The sequence below is a fragment of the Vanacampus margaritifer genome, chromosome 14, assembly GCF_051991255.1.
Source record: "Vanacampus margaritifer isolate UIUO_Vmar chromosome 14, RoL_Vmar_1.0, whole genome shotgun sequence".
Taxonomy (NCBI): domain Eukaryota; kingdom Metazoa; phylum Chordata; class Actinopteri; order Syngnathiformes; family Syngnathidae; genus Vanacampus; species Vanacampus margaritifer.
The window spans coordinates 2,167,367-2,194,945 of NC_135445.1; the positions used below are offsets into that span (position 1 = coordinate 2,167,367).

Genomic DNA, 27,579 nt, shown 5'->3' on the forward strand with positions numbered 1-27,579 from the left:
AGGTGGTTTTGACTTACGGAACATTCGCGTCGTCTAGGTTCCGAGGGGGACGTAAATTGGAGCAGTACCCAAATGAAATGTGACTTCTGGAATGATGTGTTCAGTGTAAATATCTGCTATTTTCGTACAGAATATATTGTAAACATAATTTTTTTTTCCTATGGAAAAGTCATATCGGCCCAGGTTTCAGTGATCTCTCTCGGGAAGAATGATGAGAAGGTTAAACGGATAATAATATTTGGCCGTCATTGGACATTTAAAGGATGATTTGGGTAAGAGAGAAACCTTGCGGTCAAGTTACTTGCGCTCATGTTATGAGACGTTCACTGTCCTTTGCAGGGAAAGTATTTCTTGGTACTGCGGTGCTGCAGATGGAGACCGAGCAGGTTTCTACAGAGGAGTTACAGCTTTCTTCCTGGTGGTAAATCATGTCATAGATTATAGCCATTTTCACATGGTATTATTGCAACAAAAACAAGTGTAACACTGTAGTTTTCTACGTATGAATGTATAATGCCATGATCACACTTTTACAGATGATGTGAAATCACTGCGGTCTGTGGTCAGCCCGGATGTGTCCAAGTAAGTGGTTAAGTAGTTTTACTTAACGAGTCTCACACACATTTTTTTTTTAATCTTTTCACTGGCCTGACCATAACATTTTTTTTTAATCAAAGGCAGAGAGCAGTTTTACTTTTATTTTAATTGAATAGCAGTGCATACCTTGCTTCTTCTTCTTTTTTTTTTTTGGAACACTTGTATAGCCCCACAAATTAAAGTCTGAGTAGTTTTAGTTAGTTTTTTTTTTAGAAATACGGGCTAACTAAGTTTTACTTTAATTTAGTTGTGTCATGCACTTATCTTTTTCTTTTTTTACACCTGTAAATTGTAAAACACTAAAAACATATCTATGTTCACAAGAGGACTCATTTCACTTTATTGTACATGTATTTTTGCACAGTGGTTAACTTGCAGGCTTAAAAATGCAGACCGAGTATTTTTACTTTATTCTAATAATGTCATAGTGTTTCTTTTACACTTGTATGACCTCCAAAACGTGTCTTAGAATCCGCAACATCGGCATCATGGCGCACATCGACGCGGGAAAGACGACGACCACGGAGAGGATGCTTTACTACTCGGGCTACACCAGAGCGCTGGGAGGTGAATTTGTGGGATGGGAGGAAGGAAAAAAAAAAAACATGACAGATGACATCAAGCTGCTATTTTATTTTATTTTTGAATAAATTGTGGCGATGCCCTTCAAGATGTGGACGATGGCGACACGGTGACGGACTTCATGGCTCAAGAGCGCGAGCGTGGCATCACCATCCAGTCGGCGGCGGTGACCTTTGACTGGAAAGGTCACAGGATCAACCTGATAGACACGCCAGGTAGGCATCGGATTTTGGCAGGAACAAGAAAACTGTTTTTTGACAAAAAAAAAAATAAAAAAAATCTTGCTTTTGAAGAATAAGAAAAATGTAATAGCCTTGGAAAACATTGCCACAAGATGGTGCCAAATCACAATCTAAATAAGAAAGGAGTACATTGAAAGTGATACCTCTCGTTTGTCTGTTTAGGAGCTAAGTTTAGCCTGTGTTGCTACAGAATCTCCTCTATAAGACAATTACATTGAAGGTTAAGAGTTTAAAAAGTGTTCAAATCAAGCCTCTCTCCATTTTTTCCTAATGTTTTTGTCAGACTGATGAAAATATGACTTTTGTGTGTCCGCGCCATACCAGGTCACGTGGACTTCACCCTGGAGGTGGAGCGGGCTCTTCGTGTTCTGGACGGGGCCGTCGCAGTGTTTGATGCGTCTGCGGGTGTCGAGGTTTTCACATTTCTGCTGAAAAACGTTCCCCCCCCCCCTTCCAAACTCGTTGAATCTGCTCCATGTGTATCCGTTAGGCCCAGACGGTGACTGTGTGGAGGCAGGCAGACAAGCATCGCATCCCCTGTGTTTGCTTCTTGAACAAGATGGACAAGCCCACAGCCAAGTTTGGGAATAGTTCACGAAATATACATTTTAGAATGATTCAAATAGTTACATAAAGATTTCCCCCCCCCCCACCCCCTTTTGTTTAGTCTCAGTTTCTGTTTGGAAAGCATCAGGCAGAAGCTGAAAGCCAACCCGGTCCTGCTCCAGGTAACATTTTAAAAATGATTTAAATCTTTTGATTATTTCATATTATTTTTGAAATTTCCCAAAAAATCTGAAGGATCTACGACTGGTATATTTTCTCATATAGCGGCTGTTCATCTTTTCAATTGCTCAGTACGAAAGTACAATACTAGTTTAATTGTAATTCATGACCAAGATCATAACTTTACTCTTATAAAATCAGTTTTCCTTATCCCCAAATAAATAATGTATATTCTTGTAATAAAGAAAATATTCTACAGTAAAAGGCAGCAATTAATTGAGGTACGGTGTCGATTAGATCTTAAACCAGCGTTTGAGGAAATGAGCCGTCCTGCTTTGTAGCTTCCTGTCGGCAGTGGAAGGAACTTCTCCGGCGTGGTCGACCTGTTGACCAATCAGAGGCTGATGTGGAGGCCGACGGACGACGGGCGCCTTTTTGACACCAGACCCCTCAGTGAGTCCCGGGACGAGGAGGAGGCAGAGCTCGTGCGGCAAGTTCGCCAGGCCAGAACCGCGTTGATTGAGCAGGTGCAGCGTCGTCCGACCAAATCAATCGCCTGCAAAAACGCGATTAACTACTCACAAATTCACTGATTGGGAATCTTTTTTTTTTTTTGTTTTCTTCTCAAAATGAAATCAACTTTTATGCATTCATTTTGAAGTGCAATGTCAATGTTGTATTCTCAATGACAGGTCGCAGATCTGGACGACGAGTTTGCCGAGCTGTTGCTGACCGACTTCAGTGACAATTTTGACGCCGTCCCTCGCGTACAAGTGAGTTGTTGTGTGGCGGCATTTTCAAAATGGCCGGCTGCGCCGAGCGGGCGCCTGCACGGAGGAATAAACTGCAAAGTTACTTGAGTGTCCAGTTTTATGGCGAGTCATCAATGCAATGATGAAAATTTGAGCGGTCAATCGGACAAGATCTCTTGGACGAGTCCATCTTTGAAGGGCTGCTGGAAATCTCCAAGATGGCCACTTCAAACCAAAATGGCAGACTTCCTGTCTTTTTGAGACTTTTTTTTTGTGGGTCAATGTTCTTGAGTGAAACTGGCCTCGGTGGTAGAATGTTCCAAATGTCCCATGAAGCGCTATTATCTCTCGCTTGCCTGCTGAACAAGGTTTTGTCTTCAGCTGCAAGAGGCGGTTCGACGGGTCACTCTGGCCCGCAAAGGCGTGCCGGTGCTCTGCGGAAGCTCTTTGCGCAACAAAGGCGTGCAACCTCTCCTGGACGCCATCACCGCCTTCCTGCCCTCCCCCGATGAAAGGCCCCACGACCTGCTGTGAGTCAAGCATGCTTCCTCCTTCACTTGACTTCGGGGAACTACATTTTGCTTGTTGGAAGATTTGAGGCCTACGTCTGGGTCTTAGCAGGCGCTGGTACGAGGACGACTTGTGTGCTCTGGCCTTCAAGGTTCTCCACGACAAGCGGCGCGGCCCTCTGGTCTTCCTTCGGATCTACTCGGGAACATTGAGAGCGCAGACGGCGGTGCACAACATCAACAGGAACAACACGTGCGTCTCTACTAACGCTGTGTGAAAGTGTAGTTGCGCATTCTCTACAGTAGGTGGCAGTGGCGCGCTCATTTTCAGAGGAGGTACTGTAGCTCCTCTGAGGACGTGCACCTAAAACAATTTTGTAAACAAATGGTACATACTATTTATAGTCACGGTGGAGAGTTGTTGGGGGGGGGGGGGGGCATGAAATATTTTCTTCTTCTGGATTGGGGGGGGCTGACAAAAAATAATTGAGAAATATATATAAATATATTTGGATAAAAGTAAGGACTGGAATGTATAGATATTTCTTCAGCTCTGAATACTCAAGTGCATATACTGTACCTAAAAACGTTACGTTGTGCTTCAGTGAGAGGATGAGCAGACTACTCGTACCTTTTGCCGACCAACATGTGGAAATCTCCTCTATGACGGCGGGAAACATCGCCCTAACTGTCGGACTCAAGCAGGTGAACTTCTATGGAGGACCAAAACTGCCAAAATGAAAAATTAAGTAATGACTAAAAGAGATAATAAAAACGGATAGAAAAAATATTATACAAAAATACAAAAACAACAAATATATATATATATATATCCCTAAATAAATAAAAGTAAAAATAAATACAAACATAAAAAACAAGATTCAAAAAATAAATATCGAAATAAATACAAAACTAAATGTATAAATAAAATTAAACATCAATCAATAACTCAAAACGCTCTGCTCTCACATGCATTTATTTCATGCTGCAGGACGCTCTGTCAAGTCGAAAATGTTATTCAAATGAGGGGGCGGTCCTAAGCGTGTTATGGGTTGGGCTTTGCTGCTGCAAACTGCCTAGAGTGAGTGGGTCGGCCAACAAGGAAGTCTCGCCGCCGTCGCCGGCTTGCATCCGGAGCTCCAGCAACGGACGGCCATCTTGTCCACTGTCACCACGACTTGTGACTTGAGTTTCTGGACAGCAAGTTGCGGTGACAGTGGACAAGATGGCCGTCCATTGCTGGAGCTCTCCATGCAAGCTGGCGAGACTTCCTTGTATTTTGGCAGTTTTGGTCCTCCATCAACTTCGTCGCCGCCTCCTTTTCATCGTGTCCCGCCGTCCGTGTACCGCGTGTGCCTTCTCTCTCTCGAAGACAGTAACTGGCGACACCATCGTCTCCTCCAAAGCGTCGGCCACTGCCGCCGCCCGCCGAGCGCAGACTGAGGGACGGACAGGCGTGGTCCTGTCCGGGGTGGAGGTGCCTGACCCCGTCTTCTTTTGTACCATCGAACCCCCAACCATGGCCAAACAGGCTGGTGAGTTTGCGTGAGGCTTCTTCTTCCACCATTACTTGCTATTTTTTATTTATTTTTTTTAACCACCCAGATCTTGAGAACGCGCTGAATAACCTCCAAAGAGAAGACCCCAGTCTCAAAGTCCGGATCGACCCAGATTCCGGACAGGTATGATCGGCTCAACCACGACTCAGGCTTGTCAGGTTTTACCCAACCCCAAAGTAGATCAATAAATGTTCCAGCTGCGATGTCAAATTAGATGAAGAAGTTCCGAAGCACATCAAGCTTTGCTCTGCTAAGTGCAGTGCGAATAGGGCTTAACCCCGTTGTGAAAAAGGCTGGCGACTGAATTTCCCGTCATGCCGCCCCCTCAGACAATTTTGTGCGGGATGGGAGAGCTGCACATCGAGATCATCCACGATCGAATACGACGGGAGTACGGCATCGAGACCCACCTGGGCCCCCTGCAGGTGGCGTACCGGGAGACCATCCTGCACCAGGCTTCCGCCACAGGTACGCCGGATGGGTTGGCCGCCCCAACGGGCTGCCATGACCTCCTTTTGACATGCGACAGACACGCTGGACCGCACGGTGGGCGAGAGGAGACACGTGGTGACGGTGGAGCTGGCCGTCCGACCCGGCGACGACCACGCCGTCGGCTCGTGCCAAGTGGCGTTCCTGGAGGAAGCCGCCGGGACCCTGTCGGGCGATATGAGGGAGGCGGTGGAGAACGGCGTGCACAGCTCGTACCTCCAAGGCGAGTCGTCTTGAAAGTTGGGCCGAGTGTGTGAAATGCTGATTTTCTTCAATGTCTTCCCTCGTCCAGGTCCACTCCTGGGCTCGCCTCTTCAGCGCGTCTCGACGCTGATCCAGCGCGTCTACATGGAGGCGGGAACATCTCCGGCCATGGTTTCTGCTTGCGTGTCCCGTTGCATGCTGAAGGTTTGGAAAATGATGCGCCACCTTTTTTAATTGGGGAATTTGCACCATTTCCAAGTTGTGCGCTCGCCCCCGTGCAGGCCCTGAGGCTGGCCGGGGGGCAGATCCTGGAGCCCGTCATGTCCATGGAGGTGATCGTGGGGGAGGAGCACCTGGGCGTCGTCTTAGGCGACCTGGCCCACAGGCGAGGGACGGTACGGGAAATCCAGAGTCGCCATGACGATAAAGTGCTGCTGGCCAGTGTGCCCCTGGCAGGAATCAAGGTTCGTCCCGACATCCGTGTTTGCGTCCGTCTCACCTGTTTGTATTTATTTATTTTTTTTGTGGAACTCGTCCCGATCGAATGGAAAAAGTCAACTTATTTTTGGTTTTGTGCTCGCCAAAGGGCTATTCCACTGCCCTGCGAACTTTGACCTCGGGGAGGGCCACCTTCTCGTTGGAGCTGGACACTTATGAGGCCATGAGCACGCAGGAGCAGAACGTGCTCGTGAAGCGAATGGCCGGCTTGCTGTGATTGGCTGCTGATTTGGACCAATGGCGCGGCTCGAAACAACTTTCCACCGACCCTGGACTTGATTCAAATGCTGTTCGGTCCGTCCGCACATTTTCAATGCCGCTTATCCTCATTAGCGTCACGGGTGACGCCGGAGTCTATCCCGGCGGATCGCGGATTCGAACCTCCGACCTCAGAACGGTGAGGCGGATGTGCTAACCACTCTCCCACCATGCTGTCTGAACAGCTGTCAGTGATAATAAAAAGAAAGTGTATGCCATGTCAATTGATCAGCATTTGTATTCATAATCAGTTTTACAAACATTACATAAGAGTGCATTGATCAGAGTGTGTGCGTATAAAAAAAAAAAAAAGGTGCCTTCATCATGCGCCGCCGCACTCGATCCTTCACATTTTTCCCTCGTCTTCCTATTTCTCCTCAAATTCCCTTGAACTCGTGGGGGCAGTAGCTGGAGAACAACGGCTCGGCGGGGATCCCGCGCCTGCCACCGACACGGGAGGGAAAATCATTCAATTCAATTGCGTTTTCTTCTTCAAGTCTTAAGAAAAAAGGCAAGCGCGGGTACTCACGCGACCATGCGACAGCGGTGCGAGGACAGCCGGTCGTACGCGTCGTTGACGTCTGTCACGCTCTCGGCGCTCCACAGGCGCTCAGCCACGGCGCTGGCGCGAGGCCTGTCCGAGCAATGGAGGAAAATGAGTGGGGGGGGGGGGCATCAAACACTTACCTTTATTGGTATTTGCGAGGGGTTACTATGTCACGGATTTAAGTTTTAATGCGAATGCTGAGCGGACATAATAGAAATGTGAGGAATGTAAAAAACAAAACAAAAAAAAACTTTATAATAACATTGCAAATGAGCCGAACAGTTTGAAGTTGTAATGGTTGAAATAATTCATTTCAATCGATATCACGTAGACATTTTTTTTCCACGGAGAAACGTCCGTACCAGAGTCGCGGCGTGAGGTTGGTGGCGTCCACGTACTCCCCCCACAAGCAGGCTTCTCCGCCGATCACCAGCTTCTTCTGCGCCTCAGTTCCTATTTGGGGGAAAAGATGGCAGAGAGAAGATTTAACTATGCTGATGTGATTGTTAAATTATTATTTATTTTTTTTATTAGCTTTGTTTCATCCAACAGGCTTACACTCATTTTCAATGAAGCGATCATAGTTTTGGTGGGAAAGTCAATGTATTGGATCATGTATGTGTATTATTATTATTTTTTTTAATTTTAGAATTGTTTTTTAACTTAGTTTGACACCGTGTGAAAGATAGCAAATTAGTAATGTTGTTGTTGTTGTAATGAACTGTTTTCCTCCACTTAACATACTTTGCTTTAGTGTTTCTACAGCGGCTAACAAATTAGCATTTTGTAACTGGGGGTTCTCCACATTTTATTTTTTTTTTTAAACATTTGTATAAATGTTACAAATGTGTTGCCTAATAGTAATGTAACTGCCTGAGTCCTCTTTGAGATAATAAAAATAAAATAAATATAAATAATAACAATTCAAATATGACACGGGCAACGTCATTATTCAGCTGACCCTTGTCGTCAAAACCGTTTAGAAACTTGAAAACATCTTGAGTCAGAAGAAGCATCGAGGAGCGGATTGCGTTTTTTTTTCACATTTAGCGTTGGCGCTGCATTTTGGGGACAACAAACCCTGGAAGTCCTGCGGGTCGGCCTTGTATTGGCCCTGCCAGTCCTGTCCGTAGGAGATACGGTTCAAGTACCAGGGGGTGGACAGCAGGGTTCGGTAACCCGCCGCGGTGACGTTGGCCATCTCGCTCTGGTATTGCTGCTGGGTGCCTTTCCACACGTGGATGAGTGTGTCGGCCTTCAGCTACACAACACACAAGACAAGCCGCCATGTCATAAAAGTCGGGGCGTCCCAAGTTTGGCCTTGCCGTCTGCCGTACATTTTTTTTAAATAGCCCTCCATTTGAACCGGCCCGGCAACGCAATGATGTGGTGTCGGAAAAGTGGCGGGTTAAAATATATTTTTAAAAAAAAGAGAGAGCAATGATGATGACATGTCAAATCGGTAAAATTACCGAATGAACAATACTGAGCTCTCCAGAAAAAAAAAAAAAGGAAGAAAAAAAAAAAAAAGTGGCGGGTCGCCACATCCTAAACTCAACTAAAATAGGAACAAAATTCCTCTGAAGGCATGTTTTGTTCAGCTCCGTGTCAAAGTCCGACTTGTGAACACGTCACATTATTGATCCGGCTTTAGAAATTGCTAGCGTACTACAGATTGCTCTTGTTTTGGTGGCGAATGTGGAGTTCTGCTGCTGCTAAAACTGGCCTTAAAAAAAAAAAAAGAGAAAAAAAAAGTCACAAAGTGAGGAATATTACAATTACTGTAAAATCTGACAGGGAACATTTCACGCGTTTTTAAGCATAAGCCTGTTGACGGATCCAAAGCCTCGCACCCCACCCCCCCCCCCCCCGCACCCCCGACTGACCGTTGAAGCTGAGCGGTTCCACCTTGTAGTACTTGAGCCAGTCCTGGGCGTAGCTAATGTAATCGAGGTACCAGGGCGCCGACAGGACGGCGGTGAATCCGGCCGCCGTCACGTTGTGCATTTCGTCAGCGCCGGAGTCGGCGCCGCCCATCCAAACGTGCACTACAGCGTCCGGCTTGAGCTGCAACGTGCCCAGCTTAGTGGCGCCGCTTCACTACTTTGCTGTGCTTTATTATTTAGGCACAGCTAGAACTTACTGCAAGAATTTCACGATTGGTCTCATAATAAACAAACGCTCCGCATGTTTGAGTGACTGCATATTGCAAAAAATGTTTGCGCTGTAATTCTTGAGCTTTGGGAATTTTAACAAATGCATGTTACATGTTATTAAGAGAACCATTAAAAATAGCAAAAAAAAAACAAAGCAAGATGTGTCTCCTTTAAGTGTCAAACCTGCATTTACCTTCACGCCATTGTCGAAGACCTCCTGCCAGATGATGTAGCCCTTCTTGGTGGAGGTCACGATGTCCAAAAGTCTAATCAGACCAATCAGATATTGATATTCATTGTCAGACATTGAGCCCGCTGATACATTTTCCATCTCCACCTTTGGATATAAAAGGACTCCAGCTTGCTGTAATTTTTCCCAAAGTCTTGCTGCTCCATAAACGTCTGGATGTCAGGGTTGGACTTCCTGGAAAGGGGAGAAGATGTCGAGTGTTTGCCGGGGAGATGTTCGGCGTATGCGTTTGGACGCGAGGCCCACCAGCAGGTGAAGTCCACCTCGTCGCCCCCCAGGTGAACATAATCGTCCGGGAAGACGGCGGCCACCTCCTGGAAGAAGCGGCTCATGAAGTTGTAGGTGGTGTTGATGATGGGGTTGACTGGGCCGAAGCTGCCTGACGGTTCCGAGCCGGCAAAGCACGCCGTCAGAAGATCTGCTTGTCCTAAGGAGAGGCGGATTTATTCATATTAGCAAACTATTGAATGAGATCAATGAACCAATTTCAAGAAGTAAACTCAATTTTAATTACCGGTATATAGTTTCAATTCACAACAGAAGCCAATACTTGTGTTAAAAAAAAAAAAAATACGACTGGGAAAAGTAAAAGTACTTGTCAACAACCGAACACGTTACACATTACATTTTGTTATGGGCTGCAACATTGTATGTCCAAATATGGTCAGTTTCATGTTTATTCAGTTTTTTTTTTGTACATATCAAAAATATTGGCACGTTCCTACGTTGTCTGTTTTTTTTTATATTTACATATTAATTTTTAAAAAAGTGTGGAAAATAGCTTGAGAACAAATTTATTTGCTCTCTTAACCCCTGGGCGTTATTTTATTTTGAAACGGCTTGGTCAGAACCAACAAAAAGCCAAAAAATGGTCAAATAACGCCCAGGGGTTAAGTAGTTGGAATTGTTTGAGAAGTGTTGTAAAACTCACTAAGTGGGAGCCATGCGGTTATTATGTCGCCTCAAGATTGAAAGTCTTGATTTTTAGACAATAACAGGCCCAAATAGTTTCATTAGACAAATCTAAGCAAGCCTGTTTTGTTCAAGAATAGAGAGATATAATGCTTTGGTGGTTTACTGTATTGTGCTGAGTATGGTGGCTGACAAGGGACACCAACCTTTGCCCCAAGACTGCGTGTGGCCCGGAGTGTCAAATTCTGGGATGACGCGGATGCCTCGCAGGCGAGCAAATTCGATGATCATCTTCACGTCGGATGGCGTGTACACGTGAGTGAACGGGTGGTACGCCCCCTGTCGTGAAAAGACATTGTTCCCATGTTGTATAGCCACGCCCGCCAAATCCAGACCGGCCAATCATAGCGCAGCAGACAACAAAGGTAAGCTCTGTAAGCAAAAGGCTAACATTATACGACCGACATGAGGCCACGTTAATATCCTTGGCATGTAAGCGCTTTGTTAGCTAACCTAACACGGCTAGCTACTTAGCTCGTTAACCAAAAGGATAACGTTAGGCAACTGACATCAGGCCTGGCTTTTATCTGTAGCACTTGAGTTTACCGTTGGCTCCTAACTAAGCTCGCTAGTGTCATGGATAGCATCTATGCTTCAAAATATTTTTTATTTTTGGTGCGTTACGTAGCTAGCCTTGTTAGCTTACTAGCCTCATTAGCTTAGCCAGGTTAGCTTGATGGCAGGATAAATCTACGTGTGGCATACCTATTTGGGGTGTTAGTAAATTAAGCTAACAAGGCTAACAACTTAGCTTGTTACTCTAAATGCTTACATTCGGATAGCAGTATGAGGTGGTTCCTAACGAGGCGAGCTAATTTGTACACTTCATAGATTACTGACCTTCTGGCTGAGGTCCGGGAATGTTCGGCTCAGGTACGGAAAGGATTGATCGTCGACAATGTGCCAGTGGAACACATTAAACTTGTTCATTGCCATTGTTTCCTGGAGTCATGAAAAAAAAGAAAGACAACAAAATGCTTGAAAAAAAGTTAGCAACTTTGATTTTTACTCATTTCCCCCCCCCAAAGTACCAGATTGTCCAGAATGACTTTGACAGGTAGGAAGTGTCGGGAGGTGTCCAACAAGATGCCACGATGTACAAATCGGGGGAAGTCGCTAATTTCAGTCCAATTGACAGTTTTCTAGAAAGAGCAACAAAGCTTAATGACGCGAAGAATAATTGTGAACAACTGGAAATATAAAGAACAAATGATGAATACAACTCGTGAACATTCATGTAATCATTTTATGAGTATGATTTCAATGGCAAAGTCCACTTACAGCCCCAAATTCATCCTCATACACCAACTGACTGAATGTTTCCAGACCTAAAAACAGACAAATAGACGTCATGACTGGATAAAAATTGCAAGTTTGCGCAACAATTTTTTCATTTTTTTTCCCATGTTAACAATTTTGACGCTACAACTCCTTAGTCATCTTTTTGAGTGACAAAATATCAATTTGATTCAGGAAGAGAGAGTGACAGTAAGAGCAAGAGAGAGAAAGAAATAATTGAAAAATAAAAAAATGCTAGCATACCATGCAGGGCACCCCAAACTTTTGGCGCTTTCAGGGTGGCAAAAGGCTGGTCCACCAACAGTTCATCTGAAGACATAAACATGTTTTGTTTTTAGTGGCGTCATCATGTGACATTGTGTTAGCACTTTAAATAGGTTTATATAGTACACTAAAGTGATTAGAAGGAAGAAAAGGGTGTCAGTAATAGACCATACAACAGGAAATGGAGCCCATTACAACATAAACATAGCATGACTCTTGTCCCGTAAAGGCTGTTGTACAAATATGGCTGTCGGGTCGACACACTGACAAAAAAAAAGAAAGAAGGGATGCAAAATGTGTCTTTCAGTGACTATAAAGTAACTGTAAGTCAATGATTGATGAACTTACATGACTCGTCCGATGTCACACTGGGGTACTGGTCACATTCGGGATCTGGGTCTGTGATCAAAACCTGCAGTCCCATCAGTGCAGGAATGTCAGTCCACTTGTCTTGTGTGCGCGGCCATTTGGTTTTAACTCCGCCAAAAATGTACTTGTAGTACCTACAAAGGAAGACATTAAAAAAAAAATAGAGAGAAAGAAAAGTGGGTGAGAGTGTTTTACACTGTGTCATCTGTTGCCGGCATGGTTTGTGGTGTGGCAATGTACATAAAAAAAAAGAAATGGCTAAGGATAAGCATTTATACATAGTTTGTGCATTTTTGTGTATTTTTTTAATGTCGTTTTTTTTCAACTATCTGTTGTTTTAGCTTTATGTTGTTTATGTATTTTGGTTACTTATTAGCTCCATTTGATACATCTGGTATTAGATTTTCTTTTTATGCGTTGCTATGACAACAACAAAAAAGCTACCGTACTTGAATCCTATGTTTACGATTACGAGTAGTGGGAAGTAACTAAGTACAAATACTTTGTTGTTAATGGAGTAGATACCCAAAAGTCTACGAAGTAGTATTTGTTTTTCATTACATGATTTTGCGGGTATCTTCCAGCTTTGAAGCATTTGTTCTTTGAAATTGTGCTACTCGGGTTTTTCAGGTACCCTTTTCATTTACAACATAAAGTATTTAAAAAAAAAAAAGTAAAGCAGAAATTTGGAAACAATTAAAGCCAATATCACCTCCGGTAGGCGTTCTGTAGGAGGTTACAGCTCGGCCCCGCCGACGACGCTTTGCCGTCGAAGATTTGAAAGCTGGCGGCGGCTAACTTGAACGACGCGTCATAGACGTCCACTCGCTGGGGTAGCGGCCACAACGATCCCCATTTGGAGGGCTGGCGGTTCCGGGCGAGCTCTTCGTCGAGCCGGGTGTCCTGCCGGCGCCCCCAGCAAGAGGACAAGGCCGCCAGCAGGACGACAACGGTGAGGGAAGAAAACATGCTCCGCCGAAGTGACAGCAAAAGAGTCACGAGACACCGACCGCAAACAGCAGCTGGGTAATGTCCAATGGGCGGGGCCAAAATGACACATGAGGAAGTAACTTTGTGGAACCGGAAAACAGATTTAAAGGAGCACTCTTTATATTTTACGCTCGTCAAAGCTAACATTTTGTCGTGTCATTCTCTTCTCACCGTCGACAAGAGCATTTTTTATGGAAAGAAAAAAACTAATAAACATATTTTTGTGTGTCACTTGATTTCATTTTACTGACGTTTTATGTGTTTCATTTCATTCTCTGAAGACATTGTCCACCAGGTGTCACTGTTGTTCCATATTTATCCAGTTTTTTTTTTTAATCAAAGAAACTTAAATGGATTTGCGGCAAATCATTTAGCGGTTGAGATACATTAAATTTAGTTATTTGTTAAATATAAATATACCTATACATTTCTGATATTCTAGTAGGATTTCTGTGACATTTTTTCATTTCTAGCCTGAAAGTTTTTTGCTGTCTGCTATTTCCAGACTATTCCTTTTTACCTTTCCCAAGGCAACAGTTGCAGCTGGGGGTGGGGGGCGGTTATGTTGCTGCCGCCGTTATTTTTGTGATGTGAAGTTTGTGCCAATATTCGGAATTGTTTCCAAAAAGTTCAACCTTGGTATTAATCGGACCATTTCACGTGCGCTTGGTTGATTTTAAACAAATAAAATGCACATCATATGGTTATTGTTTCCAACAGGTTCTTCCCACAAAACATCATGAGTTCATCAGTTCCCAGTACAAAACCGGAAGTGATGGACTTATGAACACATAAATGTACAACACGCTTGTAATCAAATAATGGAGACTAATAATAATAGGAGAATATATGGAGACTAATGGTGTGTGCGTATGTGTGTGTATTAAAATTAAATTACCGCACGTTTTGTGTTTTTGTTTTTGCATGCCAACACTTCTCCCCATCTCCCTCCTATTCCCACACGATTGGCTCCACGGGGTAACAAAGCCCCGCCCCTCGCCACAACCCCGCCCAATCAGACCAGAGCACTGAGGCGAAGCACCAGCGAGCAGCGGAGCGCAGTCAGTCAGTCCCAGCTGGACAACAAGAGAAGAATCAACAAGCCGCCGCCGCCGCCGCCACTATCTCGTCATCATCACCTCCAAGATCCCGTTCTTCTCAAAGTCCGGACCTACAAGTCACGTCGCGGAGGACAGGTCCGGGATTGAGCTCGGTGGTAACGGGAGAAGAAGAAGCGGGGTGAGGCAAGAAGCGGCGGCCGCATCGTGGCTCTCTCACCGCGGGTATGTCCGAGGGTTTCCACGGGCGAGGTTGAACTCCTGCGTTCCCGCAAAGAGGTAAAATGTCTGAAAATTAATAAACATGTTGCTACTCCATATAGCATTATTACCATCAGATAGCGCGCAAGCAGCAATATGCACACGGTGCACTATAATATGTAGTATAGAATGCAACAGGAACAAAGAGCAGCCATGAGAAGGAATTAAATATTTAGTCATGTAATAACAACACGCAGAAGATGTTAATATTCTGACCAAATTTTGATGAGCAATGCAGTAAGTAAGAGATAATAATACAACTATACAATATAGACCCGAGCATCATTCCCTTAAATTTATTAAGATGATTGTCATATGTTGTTATTTATACTTTATGCACATTTCATGCATGCATATCTAGCGTTTAAATGGATATAATTTGTAAGATACTTGAGAGTGGCGCAAAAGGTTGCGTTTCCTCCAGAAATATCAGTGACTAAATAATGAGGTGTTCAAATTGTAACAAGGATGAAAATGGAAGCATTTTATGTGCAACGTCTTTAGCTAAATCATTCAACTCATATTTTGGTCATTCAAAAATGATCCATCCATTGTCTATTGTGCTTGTCGTCTGAGCCGCGGGTTGAGTTGGAGTCTAACCCAGCTGACTTTGGGCGAGAGGCGGGGGGGGGGGGGGGGGGGGGTGTACACCCTGGACTGGTCACACTCACACTCACATTCACACCAATGGACAATTTACAGTCTTCAATGACGCTAACGTGCATGTTTTGGGATTGCGGGCGTACCCTGAAAAAAGGCACGCAAGCGCAGGGAACGCATTCAAACTCAACACTTTGAATTTTACAACTGTGATACAGATGTGCGAACCACTTGATCAAAAATTTTTAAAGTATAGTTTTGAACTGCGGGAAAATGTATCCCTCTATGAGATTTTGAGCCAAAGATGATACATGTGTGTTTTAATCAACTTAACTAAATTGAATCCAGATGTGATCCAGTTTGCGCATTTAGGGGCAATGTGAACGCAACACATTCAGGTCTCTTTCCGACCATTAAGATCACTCTTTGACGTGTTTATTCAGCCTTGGCGGAGGTCTGCGCTGTGTTGGATCCCGATTGTAACAACACCGATTTGTTTTGGTATCCGTAAACGGCTTGACGATTCTTCCTGTGCTTTACACCAGCAGGCAGAAGCAATCATTTGCGCTTGCGTTGGACCACAGAAGGTACAATTGGCAATGAGACAAACAATGAACCTTAATTGTCTCCACCTGTCGGCAGTCATGCAAGAGAACAATAGCTTTGTGTTCAGCTAAATAGTCTCAAATTTCACTGTGAGGAAATGAAGACCAGATCATCATTTCGATATAACCCAAGTTATAAGTAACCCACATTTTACAATCTCGATATGACTGCTTTATACGACTAGGACATAATCATCACCTTGGTATCGGTACGTCCTGGGGGAGAACGTGAGGCGGTGTTGATGGTTTTCCAAGACATAAAATGGCGACATCAGGTGTCGCTGGCGAGTAAGTGAGGTTTTGGGCTGACGCACGTACAGCGACAGCTGGCCCGAGACGCGAAATTAGATCCAGAGGAGTTTTGATGCTGATCAGCCGCCGCCGCCGCCGCCGCCTCGCTTTTTCCTTTTTGTCTCCTCCAAGTGGCCCATCTGATCCCCGTGTTTACTCGTGAAGAAACTCCCACCCCCCCTTTCACATTCCCATCCCTCTTCCTGAGTCCATGATTGTGGACACCTGGCAATGATTTCAAGTTTACATCCAGCCTGGCCTCAGATGGAGGCCAGAGGCTTTTTTCACTGGGGCTCTCCCTGTTTTGTTTGCTGGCATTTGTGTCTTATTATTCGAGAATGATGCCAAACATTAAAAAAAAAAAAAAAAAGCTCGTTACTCATATGTATTCCGCCATACACTCAGAAAAGTCGTGGTGAAGCGGATGTTTGATGATTGTTAGGATGAGCTCATGGCTCCATTAGTCATGTCTGACGATGAGAAAACAAACCAATGATTGATGTAATTATTTACAGAATAGCCATCCCACTCGTGACTTTGAACATCAAACCCCAAAGAAACAAAAGACCCAAAAAAACAAAAAGATCAGTTAGCAGAGAGTGTGGGAAAAAGAGTTAGTTCCAGATTGTTCTCAGGAAATTATTGCCATCAATAAAGAGTAATGGCGGTTGTTTGAACTCGGTCACTAGCACTTGTGAAATATGAATTAAGCAGCAAAATCCACCCGTTTTTTTTTCCCCACTTGCTGTCGACTGAAAATGACATCACAGTTGCTCGGGGCTCAGTTTGCCAATGTCACATGACCAAATCCAGGAACCAGGTGAGCCGCGTTTGGTCGTGACCAATCATGACCTGAACCCTTGGGCACTGTGATGTAATTTTCATTCAACCCCCCATTTTAAATGTTACTTATATCCATCAAAAGCACTGAATCCAGATCTGATCCAGACTGAGCAACAGTGTAAATGCAACACAAAACTGCATTTCACGTGCTCGGTTTAGGGAACCCTTCAGCTCTTAAGATTGCTCTGAAGGCGGACAGCGCAGTGGACGGGTGGTTCTTGGGACTGATTGTTGACTCTGGTCCAGGTTTTCTGAGGCTCAAGCTCATCTGCAAGGACAAGCACTGTTACTGTACTGTTACTTTCTTACTCTGACCTGACGATCAAGTGTGATTTGGCCAGAAAGCCTTTTTTCTAAATGAATAATTAGGTCGATAATTGGTGCCGTCTGCGTGTGTGATTGTCGTCTTGGCTGAGCCCGAAGCCGCAAGGTGACGCGTCGTCGCCACTGGAATGCGACCAGTCCTGTCAGGCGGAGGTTTTTGCGCTTTGTTTGATATTTCCTCCCAAGCGCGGATTCTCACCATGACATCTTCATCTGGAACTTGAAAGTCAGCTGGTGTATTGTGCGCGGGAATACAACGTTTTACGTCAAATTATCATTGCCGATTTGTTCATGTATTTTTTCTCATTTGACTAAAAATCAAAAAAAAATCGAAAAATCAATAATGGTATCAATGACTATTCTGACAGGATATCTGTTGATATTATAGTCTGTTCTACATTAAGAGTTTGAATTATTAATATATTTGATATTTTTAAACATTTACATTGGTGTCATGTTTCGCTCTTTGCTGCAGCGCTCGTTCGCTACCCGCCGCAAATAACAGCCGATTATCATATTCAATCCATTGCATCCTGTTTCCACATGCTTGTTGCCATTAAAAGCGCTTATTAGCACCCCCCCCCCCCCCAAAGCTAACAAGCTAACACGTTCCTGTGTGAACTTTTACTGCACGCATACCTGGAATGCCAGCAAGTGAGAAAACCACTCATGCGACACGTCAACCCTAATCGTTGACGGAGTTGTCATTGCTGGAATCCCGGGCATCTCTTTCATGCGCGTCGACCTCGTCGTCACCTCAAATTGTTTTGGTGCTTGGAATTCCCGGGAGACGACGCCATCCTCGCAATTTCCCTGAGAAACCTTCACGCAATGACTGTGACCTTTAGGATTTTGAGGTTGATGATGCAAGTGAGCCAAGGCAGACGAATTGCCTTCTGGAACGTCATTTGTTTGTAAGTAGCGTATCATCTATATCTGATTTTTTTTTTGTCGTCCCTTGCTTTTATTTCCAGGATTCAATGAAAATGTCCGTGTGCGTCCATGAGAACCGGAAGTCCCGGGCCAGCACCGGCTCCATGAACATCTACCTGTTCCACAAGTCATCGTACGCCGACAGCGTCCTCATGCACCTCAACACCTTGCGGCAGCAGCGTCTGTTCACCGACGTGCTCCTCCACGCCGGCAGCCGCTCCTTCCCGTGCCACCGCGCCGTCCTCGCCGCATGCAGCCGCTACTTCGAGGCCATGTTCAGCGGCGGACTGCGCGAGAGCCAGGCCAGCGAGGTGGACTTCCACGACTCGGTCCACCCGGAGGTGCTGGAGTTGCTGTTGGACTACGCGTACACGTCGCGGGTGGTCATCAACGAGGAGAACGCCGAGTCGCTGCTGGAGGCCGGCGACATGCTGGAGTTCCAAGACATCCGCGACGCCTGCGCAGAGTTCCTGGAGAGGAACCTTCACCCGTCCAACTGCCTGGGCATGCTGCTGCTCTCCGACGCCCACCAGTGCACCAAGCTGTCGGAGCTCTCCTGGAGCATGTGCCTCAGCAACTTCCCCGCCATTTGCAAGACTGAGGACTTCCTCCAGCTGCCCAAAGACATGGTGGTGCAGCTTTTGTCCCACGAAGAGCTCGAGACGGAGGACGAGCGGCTGGTATACGAGGCCGCTCTGAACTGGATCAACTATGACCTGGAGAGGCGCCACTGCGACCTCCCTGAACTCCTTGGCACGGTCCGCCTGGCCCTCCTGCCCGCCATCTTTCTGATGGAGAACGTCTCCACCGAGGAGCTGATCAACGCCCAAAGCGGGAGCAAAGAACTGGTAGACGAGGCCATCCGGTGTAAGCTGAGGATCCTGCAGAACGACGGCGTAGTCAACAGTCAATGTGCCCGACCCCGGAAGACCAGCCATGCCCTCTTCCTCCTCGGAGGCCAGACCTTCATGTGCGACAAGTTGTACCTGGTGGACCAGAAGGCCAAGGAGATCATTCCCAAAGCCGACATTCCCAGCCCAAGGAAGGAATTCAGCGCCTGCGCCATCGCTTGTAAGGTGTACATCACGGGGGGACGGGGCTCAGAGAACGGCGTCTCCAAAGACGTGTGGGTCTACGACACGGTCCACGAGGAATGGTCCAAAGCGGCACCCATGCTCATCGCCAGGTTCGGCCACGGCTCGGCAGAACTCAAACACTGCCTGTACGTGGTCGGCGGTCACACGGCGGCGACAGGCTGCCTCCCCGCCTCGCCGTCTGTATCGCTCAAACAAGTGGAGCAGTTCGACCCGGCGGCCAACAAGTGGACCATGGTGGCGCCCCTGAGGGAGGGTGTGAGCAACGCGGCGGTGGTCAGCGTCAAGCTCAAGCTCTTCGCCTTCGGGGGGACCAGCGTCACCCACGACAAGCTGCCCAAAGTGCAGTGCTACGACCCCCAGGAAAACCGATGGACCGTGCCGGCATCCTGCCCGCAGCCGTGGCGCTACACCGCTGCCGCCGTCCTGGGCAACCAGATCTTCGTCATGGGCGGCGACACCGAGTTCTCAGCGTGCTCGGCCTACAAGTTCAGCAGCGAGACCTACCAGTGGACTAAAGTGGGCGACGTGACGGCCAAGCGCATGAGCTGCCAGGCGGTGGCGTCCGGGAACAAACTGTATGTGGTGGGGGGCTACTTTGGCACGCAGCGCTGCAAAACCTTGGACTGCTATGACCCCACGCTGGACGCGTGGAACAGCATCACCACGGTGCCGTATTCCCTCATCCCCACTGCCTTCGTCAGCACCTGGAAGCATATGCCCGCCTGAAGACCGCCACTGGCCTCCTTCCTTAAGGTGCGTCCAAGGTAGAAGTTGTGTTTCCCTCTTTTGCAAATTCCACAGTGCTCATAGTAGTCTTGTGGTTCTTGAGATCGGTCCTGGTCTCAAGACCACTTTTCAAGAATCTGGGTCTCGTCTCGGAATCAAAGGCATTTTTACTCGGTCTTGTCTCGGTCAGGGCGGACTCTGGATTTTTGATCAAGAATGGTTGCGAGCAGGACGCTGAGCAATGAGAAACGCAGAATGCAGGTGCAGCAGTGCCTTCCAGTGCCACCTGGCGTGCCACACCCCGTTTCATTGTACTACTTCAGAAACTACTTAACAGAATATGTTTTTGCTGCTAACATAATTATATATTAAAAAAAAGATACTTGTCATTTTGTTGTTGTTGTTTTTTTTTCTTTTTTTTCTTTGATATATACAGTCTTGGTCTTGATCTCCAAAAGTCCTGGTCTCGCATCGGTCTTGACCTCCAAAAGTCTTGGTCTTGTCTCGGTCTTGTCCTCCAAAAGTCTTGGTCTTGTCTCTGTCTTGACCCCCAAAAGTTTTGATCTTGTCTCGGTCTTGACCTCCAAAAGTTTTGGTCTTGTCTCGGTCTTGACCTCCAAAAGTTTTGGTCTTGTCTCGGTCTTGACCTCCAAAAGTTTTGGTCTTGTCTCAGTCTTGACTCCCAAAAGTTTTGGTCTCCTCTCGGTCTTGACCTTCAAAAGTCTTAGTCTTGTCTTGAGCTGCAAAAGTCTTGGTCTCGCATCGGTCTTGACCTCCAAAAGTCTTGGTCTTGTCTCGGTCTTGACCTCCAAAAGTCTTGGTCTTGTCTCGGTCTTGACCTCCAAGAGTCTTGGTCTTGTCTCTGTCTTGACCCCCAAAAGTCTTGGTCTTGTCTCTGTCTTGACCCCCAAAAGTTTTGGTCTTGTCTCAGTCTTGACCTCCAAAAGTTTTGGTCTTGTCTCAGTCTTGACCCCCAAAAGTTTTGATCTTGTCTCGGTCTTGACCTCCAAAAGTCTTGGTCTTGTCTCGGTCTTGACCTCCAAAAGTCTTGGTCTTGTCTCTGTCTTGACCCCCAAAAGTTTTGGTCTTGTCTCAGTCTTGACCTCCAAAAGTTTTGGTCTTGTCTCAGTCTTGACCCCCAAAAGTTTTGATCTTGTCTCGGTCTTGACCTCCAAAAGTCTTGGTCTTGTCTCTGTCTTGACCCCCAAAAGTTTTGGTCTTGTCTCGGTCTTGACCTCCAAAAGTTTTGGTCTTGTCTCGGTCTTGACCTCCAAAAGTTTTGGTCTTGTCTCTGTCTTGACCCCCAAAAGTTTTGATCTTGTCTCGGTCTTGACCTCCAAAAGTTTTGGTCTTGTCTCGGTCTTGACTCCCAAAAGTTTTGGTCTCCTCTCGGTCTCGACCTTCAAAAGTCTTAGTCTTGTCTTGAGCTGCAAAAGTCTTGGTCTCGCATCGGTCTTGACCTCCAAAAGTCTTGGTCTTGTCTCGGTCTTGACCTCCAAAAGTCTTGGTCTTGTCTCTGTCTTGACCCCCAAAAGTTTTGATCTTGTCTCGGTCTTGACCTCCAAAAGTTTTGGTCTTGTCTCGGTCTTGACCTCCAAAAGTTTTGATCTTGTCTCGGTCTTGACCTCCAAAAGTTTTGGTCTTGTCTTGGTCTTGACCTCCAAAAGTTTTGGTCTCCTCTCGGTCTCGACCTTCAAAAGTCTTAGTCTTGTCTTGAGCTGCAAAAGTCTTGGTCTTGCCTCGATCTCAATACTCTCTAGCCTCGATAATGTCTTGGTCTCGGGCGGTGTGGTCTTGACTACAACACTAGCTCATACTCTTAATTCCAAAATCAGGAAATACAGAAATCGTTCCGCTTGCCAAACGAGCCAATCTAAGATTCAAAACTTTTTTAATGAACCCTCCGCACTTTTACCAATTGACAAAAAATGTTGTGGGTGTCAATGATAACAGGTTTGAAGCATTTGTGCGAGTTGTAGGGGTTGTTTATTTTATTTTTGTGGATTTCAAATGTTTTGTGTGGAGAACCCAAGCCCTCCAGAACTCAATCGCTATCTTCATCCCTTCTAATTGTGCTTCCGTCCTCTTTGTGTACCGGAATGCAGCCAGAAAACCCAAAAGATGTGCGGTGGGATACAATGTGGTCGCCAATGTTGGTACGACCACGCATTACTAGAATTCTTTTGTGTGGGAATTAGAGTTCAGCAATGTGGGAATATTGCGAGTCTCGATCCTCAAGATCTTTGAATTCAGGCCGGCTCTTCTTGGACTCTTTGTCCAGCTTCTTTGGACCTACTGAGGAATGTCAGCTCTTAAGGCAGGCGAGTGGCGGGAGGTCCTGCGAGGTGGGGGCTGACCGAGGCGTTTGCATGCGTTAGTTAAGTGACTGCAGGGACGTGCCAGAGGACAGAGAGGGTAATTGAAGTAGAATGGGATACTTTTATTGCTCCTGTGGGGGAGGTTACTCCTAGCCCGGTTGGCCAATTAGAAAGGGGGGGGGGGGGCACACGCTAGCGGTCCGCAACGCCTGGACTGGGCTAATCCACTCTCTGTCGCCTCCCTTTGATGAGGTCACGCTCCCGGTGGCGGGCGGGCGGGCGAGGAGGAGGCCGCCCCGTTGGGAAGCATTCATCATGGCTAACCACTGGACTTGCTGGGGTGCAACGGTTTCATAAGGTTCACATTTTCGGGGGCCGTTTTCACATCAAAGGCAGCGGGGGCTCATGCAGGGTACCTTAACTTACTTTGAATTTGTTCTATAAATTCCTGCGCAAGTGTGGACCAAGTGTCTCTTTCATCTTTTGCATTTGGCAAAACGCACTAAACTCTTTCGCAAGTTTAATTCAGTGGCTCTGTAATGAAGTGCTGCCTTCACCAGTGAAAAACGAGCACTTAATCACTCCTTTGTTCTATAGTGTTTGCCCCAAAAGGCACGTTTCTACCAGTTTCAGTCTGCCACTTGGGCGGAATGGCGGTAGCTACATAAACAGTGCCACATGTTAGCATACCATCATGAGTCAGGACACGCAGCGTGTAATCCACACACTAAACCAAGAAATGAAACATGACACAGTATATCATAACAGTTTTGAACCCTCCTTCCATCGTAATCTTAACTATCTTTTTTAAGATATGACCCGTTTTGTTAGCATGGTAGGCTAGTAGTTAGCATGTCTGGTTCAAATGCTAGTTTAGACCTTTCTAGGTGGAGTTTATATGTAAAAAGTACCTAGCCATTTTTTTGGGGATAAATTAAGGAATAGAAAGTACAGATCTGTTTTCAAATACAGGAAGTAAAATGTAAAGTTTGACCGAATAATTGGCCGATATTAGCTCATTTAAAATCGGGGGGTGGTGTATTTTTTTTTTTGCCTGCTCTTTCTATTATTAGCACATTACAACATCAGACAAAGTCAGAAATGTTAAAATATTTAAAAAAAAAATCTAAACAATTTCCTTTTTTTGTGTGCTGATTTTTAAGTTAAGTTAAACAAAAACTAAAAGAAAACATATTGTAAAACTGTCAAATGTTCTGCCTGTAATTTATATCTTTATTTAGTGTAAATGCGAAGGAACCCAAAAATACTATTTTAATCATAATTTTTTTTTTATTTATTATTCTGCCAATTAATCGGTTACCAAATTTTTGTTCTGCCAAATATCAGAATCGACTACAAAAAATAATTTCAGTTGGGCCATAGTAAGAACTTGTCTGAAAAATAAATACTCAATTGGGTTTTTCCTGGCTCCGATTGAGGCAGAGGTGGTTTAATCCTGACTATGACAATACCAGGTAGCGGTGACTACTCAGAGTTACGTATCGGTATCGAACATCCCTTAATCCTGAAATTCAACCGACTCGCTTTAATTTTTTTTACAGGCGACATATAATAATTCCATGTTTCAATAATAAGAATATGACTATTCTCATGTTAAAGCATTCATTCATGATCAGTCACTGAGGCTGAAGATGGTGAGCAAATAAGGTAGAGGTGGCCGCCTCGGAATTTTGTACACAGGAAAAACCCTGATTAAAGTAGGGATGGGCAAGTAAGCGATACCAGGTATCGGTACCTTTTTAAGGTACCAGGTACTCACGGAGGCTAAAGTAATTAAGAGTAAATCCTTCTTGGCAGAAGTTTGCGTTCTCCTGCGGCTGTTTGACACATAATACAGAAAAGTATTTATTGTGTACGTGAAATGAAATTTGAATCTCGAAACTCATACTTGCGTCTGTATGAAAACAAAAAGTGTTTTTCGTACGTCGCTAAATGAAAGTATAGCTAGAAAGTGAACCGCGCTGCCCTGGCCGTGCTTTCCTTCTGACCTCCTTCTCAACCGCCACGACGGCGAGCGCCCTTCACGTAGGAGGCGCTCCGCTAGCCGACGGTCGCCCCGGGCCCAGGGTGGGGGCGGGCGGGCGGGCATGCGGCGGCATGGCGCGAACCCGCTCGCCCACACGTGGCTGCCAGCTCTTGACAACGAGGCGTGGGCGAGCATCCGTCGCCGTACGTCCTCGTCGGATAAAGCCTGGGAAGCGGCTAATGGCGCGGGATTACCGCCTGGCTCAAAACAGTCTCCGAGGGCTTTAATCCTGCCACTTATTTAAACCTCAGCTGGCCTTTTTGTGCGCGCCACGGTTCGGGCTGACAGCTTGCTCGCCGGGCAAGTTGCAAAAGGCGGGAGGGGAGATTGCAATAAAAGCATTCCCCCCCCCCCCCCCCCCCCACCCACCTCGAACCTTTGCCAGTGATACCATTTAGATTTTATGGAGCTACTCGTTGGCTTGACCAAGCCAGTTGAAGCTTTTTAAAAGTTTATTGTGAATTCATATTGCATATTCGGATCATTTCAAGAAAGATACAAAAAAAAAAATACACACAACATGTAGGCTAATTTATGAGGGAAAAAAACATTGAATTGCTATCGGGCTATGAAAAGGAAAATGGATTCCATTCGATTTTTTATTTATTTTTTTTTAAACCCAGCCCTTGACAGGACCTCGTCCTTGATTTCGAGGGCTGCTTGTGTTTTTTTTTGACATATTTAAAAAAAAATCCTCTTTCTGTTCTCTTCCAGATGTTTTGTTTTTCATCATCTACTGAACTCCCGACTGTGACGAGGCGCTCCAAGAGAAGAAGACCTCTGAGACGGACGCTCAACCAAAAACAAACTAAACAAAAAATATATATATAATAATAATGGGCTCATGTGGCACATTTCCACTGCATTTTGATGTTTTTTTTTTGTTTTTTTTTTGTCTGGACGACAGCAGAGGCTGCAGTGTCCAGCATGTGTTTGGACTGAATGCACACAAAGCTCTTCATCCGCTAATAAGCTCCTTCCTTTGACCCCCCCAACCCCGCTTATGATGATGCATGGAGAGCTGAGGGCCGGGGGGGGGGGGGGGGGGGGATTGTTGCCTTGTTTTGGGGATGCCGCTTTCTGCCGATGCTGCTGCTTTTTCACACTGCGGGTGCTGACTTGACACAGTGAGTTTTATCATGTGTTTAACTTGCCCTTTCATTGAAGAAAATATTTTTTGTTGATTTTTTTTTTTATGTGAATGTTATCATGACAAAATGAGCAAAAAAAACAGTCATTTTTTTGCTGATTTTTAAATCATATTTTAACATTATAACAATTGAGAGAAAAAGTAGCAAAAAATAAGCCCATTTTTTTGTTGATTTTTAAAACAAATTTAATCTTATAAAGGGGGGAAATTTGCCCCAAAAAAGGTAATTTTTCGGCAATTAAAAAAAATTGAATGTTACTATCTTAACAGAGAAAATAATTTTTGGGGCTGATTTAAAAAAAATAATAATTCAATCTCATCTGAATAACAGAGAAAACAATTGGCAAAAAAGTTGGGTTCGAGCGAAAAGAATTCCAACTCAGCTTTGCGAAAACTGCCTTAAATCAGCCGCGCCGCGCACCCCCCCCAAAAAAGTGCCACAATTAGCCGTGGCGTCACGTGATGACCAGTGCTGACTAACGGCCAAGAATGCGGCCGTTCTCGCAGCTGTCGGCGGGACGAATAGGCGGGGGCGCGCAAAGGGGGGCTTCCTGGTTAACTGCAGCGGTAAAGCCCAAACTCGACACTTTTGTTCAGAAAGCTCAACATCCTTACATTCGTTTTCCACGAGCTTCTGAAAGGCAAGACGGCAAACTTTGATGCCGTTCAATATGTAACGGAACAATTCACGACACTTGGTTACGGCTCGGGCTGGGAATCTTTGTGTCACGATTCGAATCAATTGCGATTTCTGATTCAAAAATGATTTCATTGACAACGATTTCTGCTTCACTTTATCGTCACAATCTACTCCAGCCTGACTCGCTAATGCTAACTAGCGCGCTACTCGCGGCACTTTTATCACTCAAAAGAACGGCTATCCACGCAAAACGCTTCAGGGATGTTTACAGAGAAGCGTCTTAACGTCGCTCACCGGCATAAGCGCTTCCTACGCTGCAAAAAAAAAACTTTTATTAGCATAACTTGATGGTGACTTTCTCCTTCTACTCTCTAATGTGGCTACAACTTAGTGTATCAGAACGTGCGGAACCACACTGCCCCTAGGTGGCCAAATCGTGTACAACATGAACAGCGCTCCGTATAAAAGGCACACACAAACAAGGGCAAGACGGTATAAAATAATGTAAATAAAAACAATTTGGGGACATTTAAAATCGATTCTGAATCGTACTAAATGAGAATTGTGATTCTTATGAGAATCGATTTTTTGGCAAACGCCGCCCGTAACGCCGACAATTACTTGTAAATACAAAACTGCCCTGCCTGACATTCGTTCATGTCAATAAAAGTAAAAACACCTTCCTGTTCCCTCTCCAGTCAATTTCTGAGTGCTCTCACGTTGTTTCCGTCGGCTTCCGAGATCATCGTTGACGTTTTCTGCTCGATTGAAGCTCGATGATGGTGTTGCCTGCTGTGATAAGATTTTTGCTTTCATCCCGATGAATATTTATACACGCGGATGTTCCTGAAGACCAAAAAAATGTGAGAATGAGGCCACATGTTGCTCACCGAGCCTCGTTTTGTTGTCTTGGATGTCATAACTCATTCAATGGCATTATTTTGTACATTTCTTTTTTTTTTTTTTTTTCACAATGTGAAATCCATGGCTGAATAAACATTGAGAGTTTTTTTCCTCTTGGTTGTACAGAAATTGTGTGTGTGTGTCATTGCATTATCAGGTGAAAACTTAATTTAAGGCTTTTTTTTTTTTTTTAAAGTCGGTATAAAACGGCAAAATCCGTTGCTGGTTTTGCTTCACGCGCGAGAAGCGCCGCATACTTTCCCTTTCTCTGGCGAGTCACCTTGACAACCATTATCTGCAAACTGTGGGGGCTGGAGGAGAACATGAAATGTTAAAAAGCACCCCCTGCTTCCTCCTCCTCCTCCTCCCCTTCTTCTCACACTTCTCATCATTTATTTTTTTTTCTTTTATCGCTACGTCGCAAAAAAAATCGTCCAATGGTCGCTTCCTTGCTTGTTTACATTCCTAAACCTGACACCGGTTTGAGAAACACCAGTTTGACTGGATCCTGACCCTCATG

At 45.3% G+C, this 27,579-nt stretch overlaps 3 protein-coding genes across 6 annotated transcripts; 2 read left to right on the forward strand and 1 right to left on the reverse strand.

Moving 5' to 3' along the window:
* The first annotated feature begins 27 nt into the window (after positions 1-27).
* Positions 28-8,381, forward strand: gfm2 (GTP dependent ribosome recycling factor mitochondrial 2). Of its 2 annotated transcripts, none has more exons than XM_077542489.1 (20): positions 28-272; positions 340-421; positions 537-582; positions 1,067-1,164; positions 1,269-1,394; positions 1,746-1,834; positions 1,912-2,000; positions 2,089-2,149; positions 2,489-2,674; positions 2,840-2,920; positions 3,281-3,429; positions 3,518-3,661; positions 4,014-4,113; positions 4,781-4,943; positions 5,014-5,090; positions 5,297-5,435; positions 5,497-5,679; positions 5,749-5,864; positions 5,942-6,124; positions 6,247-8,381. In XM_077542489.1, exons 1-20 carry the CDS (start codon positions 264-266, stop codon positions 6,373-6,375), a joined length of 2,250 nt encoding a protein of 749 aa, XP_077398615.1. In that variant the 5' UTR covers positions 28-263; the 3' UTR covers positions 6,376-8,381. The 2 variants fall into 2 exon arrangements, with proteins under 2 accessions (XP_077398615.1, XP_077398616.1); XM_077542490.1 differs by having other exon boundaries at positions 29-272; positions 3,521-3,661.
* hexb (hexosaminidase B (beta polypeptide)) lies at positions 6,637-13,322 on the reverse strand. 2 transcript variants are annotated; one of them, XM_077542491.1, is made up of 14 exons: positions 12,986-13,322; positions 12,253-12,407; positions 11,884-11,949; positions 11,623-11,669; positions 11,373-11,483; positions 11,182-11,283; positions 10,488-10,620; positions 9,616-9,796; positions 9,457-9,543; positions 9,313-9,385; positions 8,044-8,224; positions 7,326-7,416; positions 6,946-7,050; positions 6,637-6,857 (listed from the first exon to the last, which is right to left on the reverse strand). In XM_077542491.1, the coding sequence occupies exons 1-14, from the start codon at positions 13,240-13,242 to the stop codon at positions 6,794-6,796; spliced, it is 1,653 nt and encodes a 550-aa protein (XP_077398617.1). In that variant the 5' UTR covers positions 13,243-13,322; the 3' UTR covers positions 6,637-6,793. The 2 variants fall into 2 exon arrangements, with proteins under 2 accessions (XP_077398617.1, XP_077398619.1); XM_077542493.1 differs by lacking the exon at positions 8,044-8,224 and adding an exon at positions 8,850-9,030.
* Positions 13,323-14,332: 1,010 nt separating this feature from the next.
* enc1 (ectodermal-neural cortex 1) lies at positions 14,333-27,188 on the forward strand. 2 transcript variants are annotated; one of them, XM_077542488.1, is made up of 3 exons: positions 14,333-14,600; positions 18,220-20,039; positions 25,081-27,188. In XM_077542488.1, exon 2 carries the CDS (start codon positions 18,226-18,228, stop codon positions 19,999-20,001), a length of 1,776 nt encoding a protein of 591 aa, XP_077398614.1. In that variant the 5' UTR covers positions 14,333-14,600; positions 18,220-18,225; the 3' UTR covers positions 20,002-20,039; positions 25,081-27,188. The 2 variants fall into 2 exon arrangements, with proteins under 2 accessions (XP_077398614.1, XP_077398613.1); XM_077542487.1 differs by having other exon boundaries at positions 18,220-20,028.
* Positions 27,189-27,579: the final 391 nt, after the last annotated feature.

Excerpts from the sequence above, each read along its gene's own strand:
- gfm2 (XM_077542489.1), top strand. Across the intron at positions 1,395-1,745 it reads CAACCTGATAGACACGCCAG|GTCACGTGGACTTCACCCTG; the intron begins GTAGGCATCGGA and ends GCGCCATACCAG. Across the intron at positions 1,835-1,911 it reads ATGCGTCTGCGGGTGTCGAG|GCCCAGACGGTGACTGTGTG; the intron begins GTTTTCACATTT and ends TGTATCCGTTAG.
- hexb (XM_077542491.1), bottom strand. The coding sequence starts at position 13,242 with ATGTTTTCTTCCCTCACCGTTGTCGTCCTGCTGGCGGCCTTGTCCTCT. Across the intron at positions 10,621-11,181 it reads TCCCGGACCTCAGCCAGAAG|GGGGCGTACCACCCGTTCAC; the intron begins GTCAGTAATCTA and ends TTTTCACGACAG. Across the intron at positions 9,386-9,456 it reads GAGTCCTTTTATATCCAAAG|ACTTTTGGACATCGTGACCT; the intron begins GTGGAGATGGAA and ends TGGTCTGATTAG.
- enc1 (XM_077542488.1), top strand. The coding sequence starts at position 18,226 with ATGAAAATGTCCGTGTGCGTCCATGAGAACCGGAAGTCCCGGGCCAGC.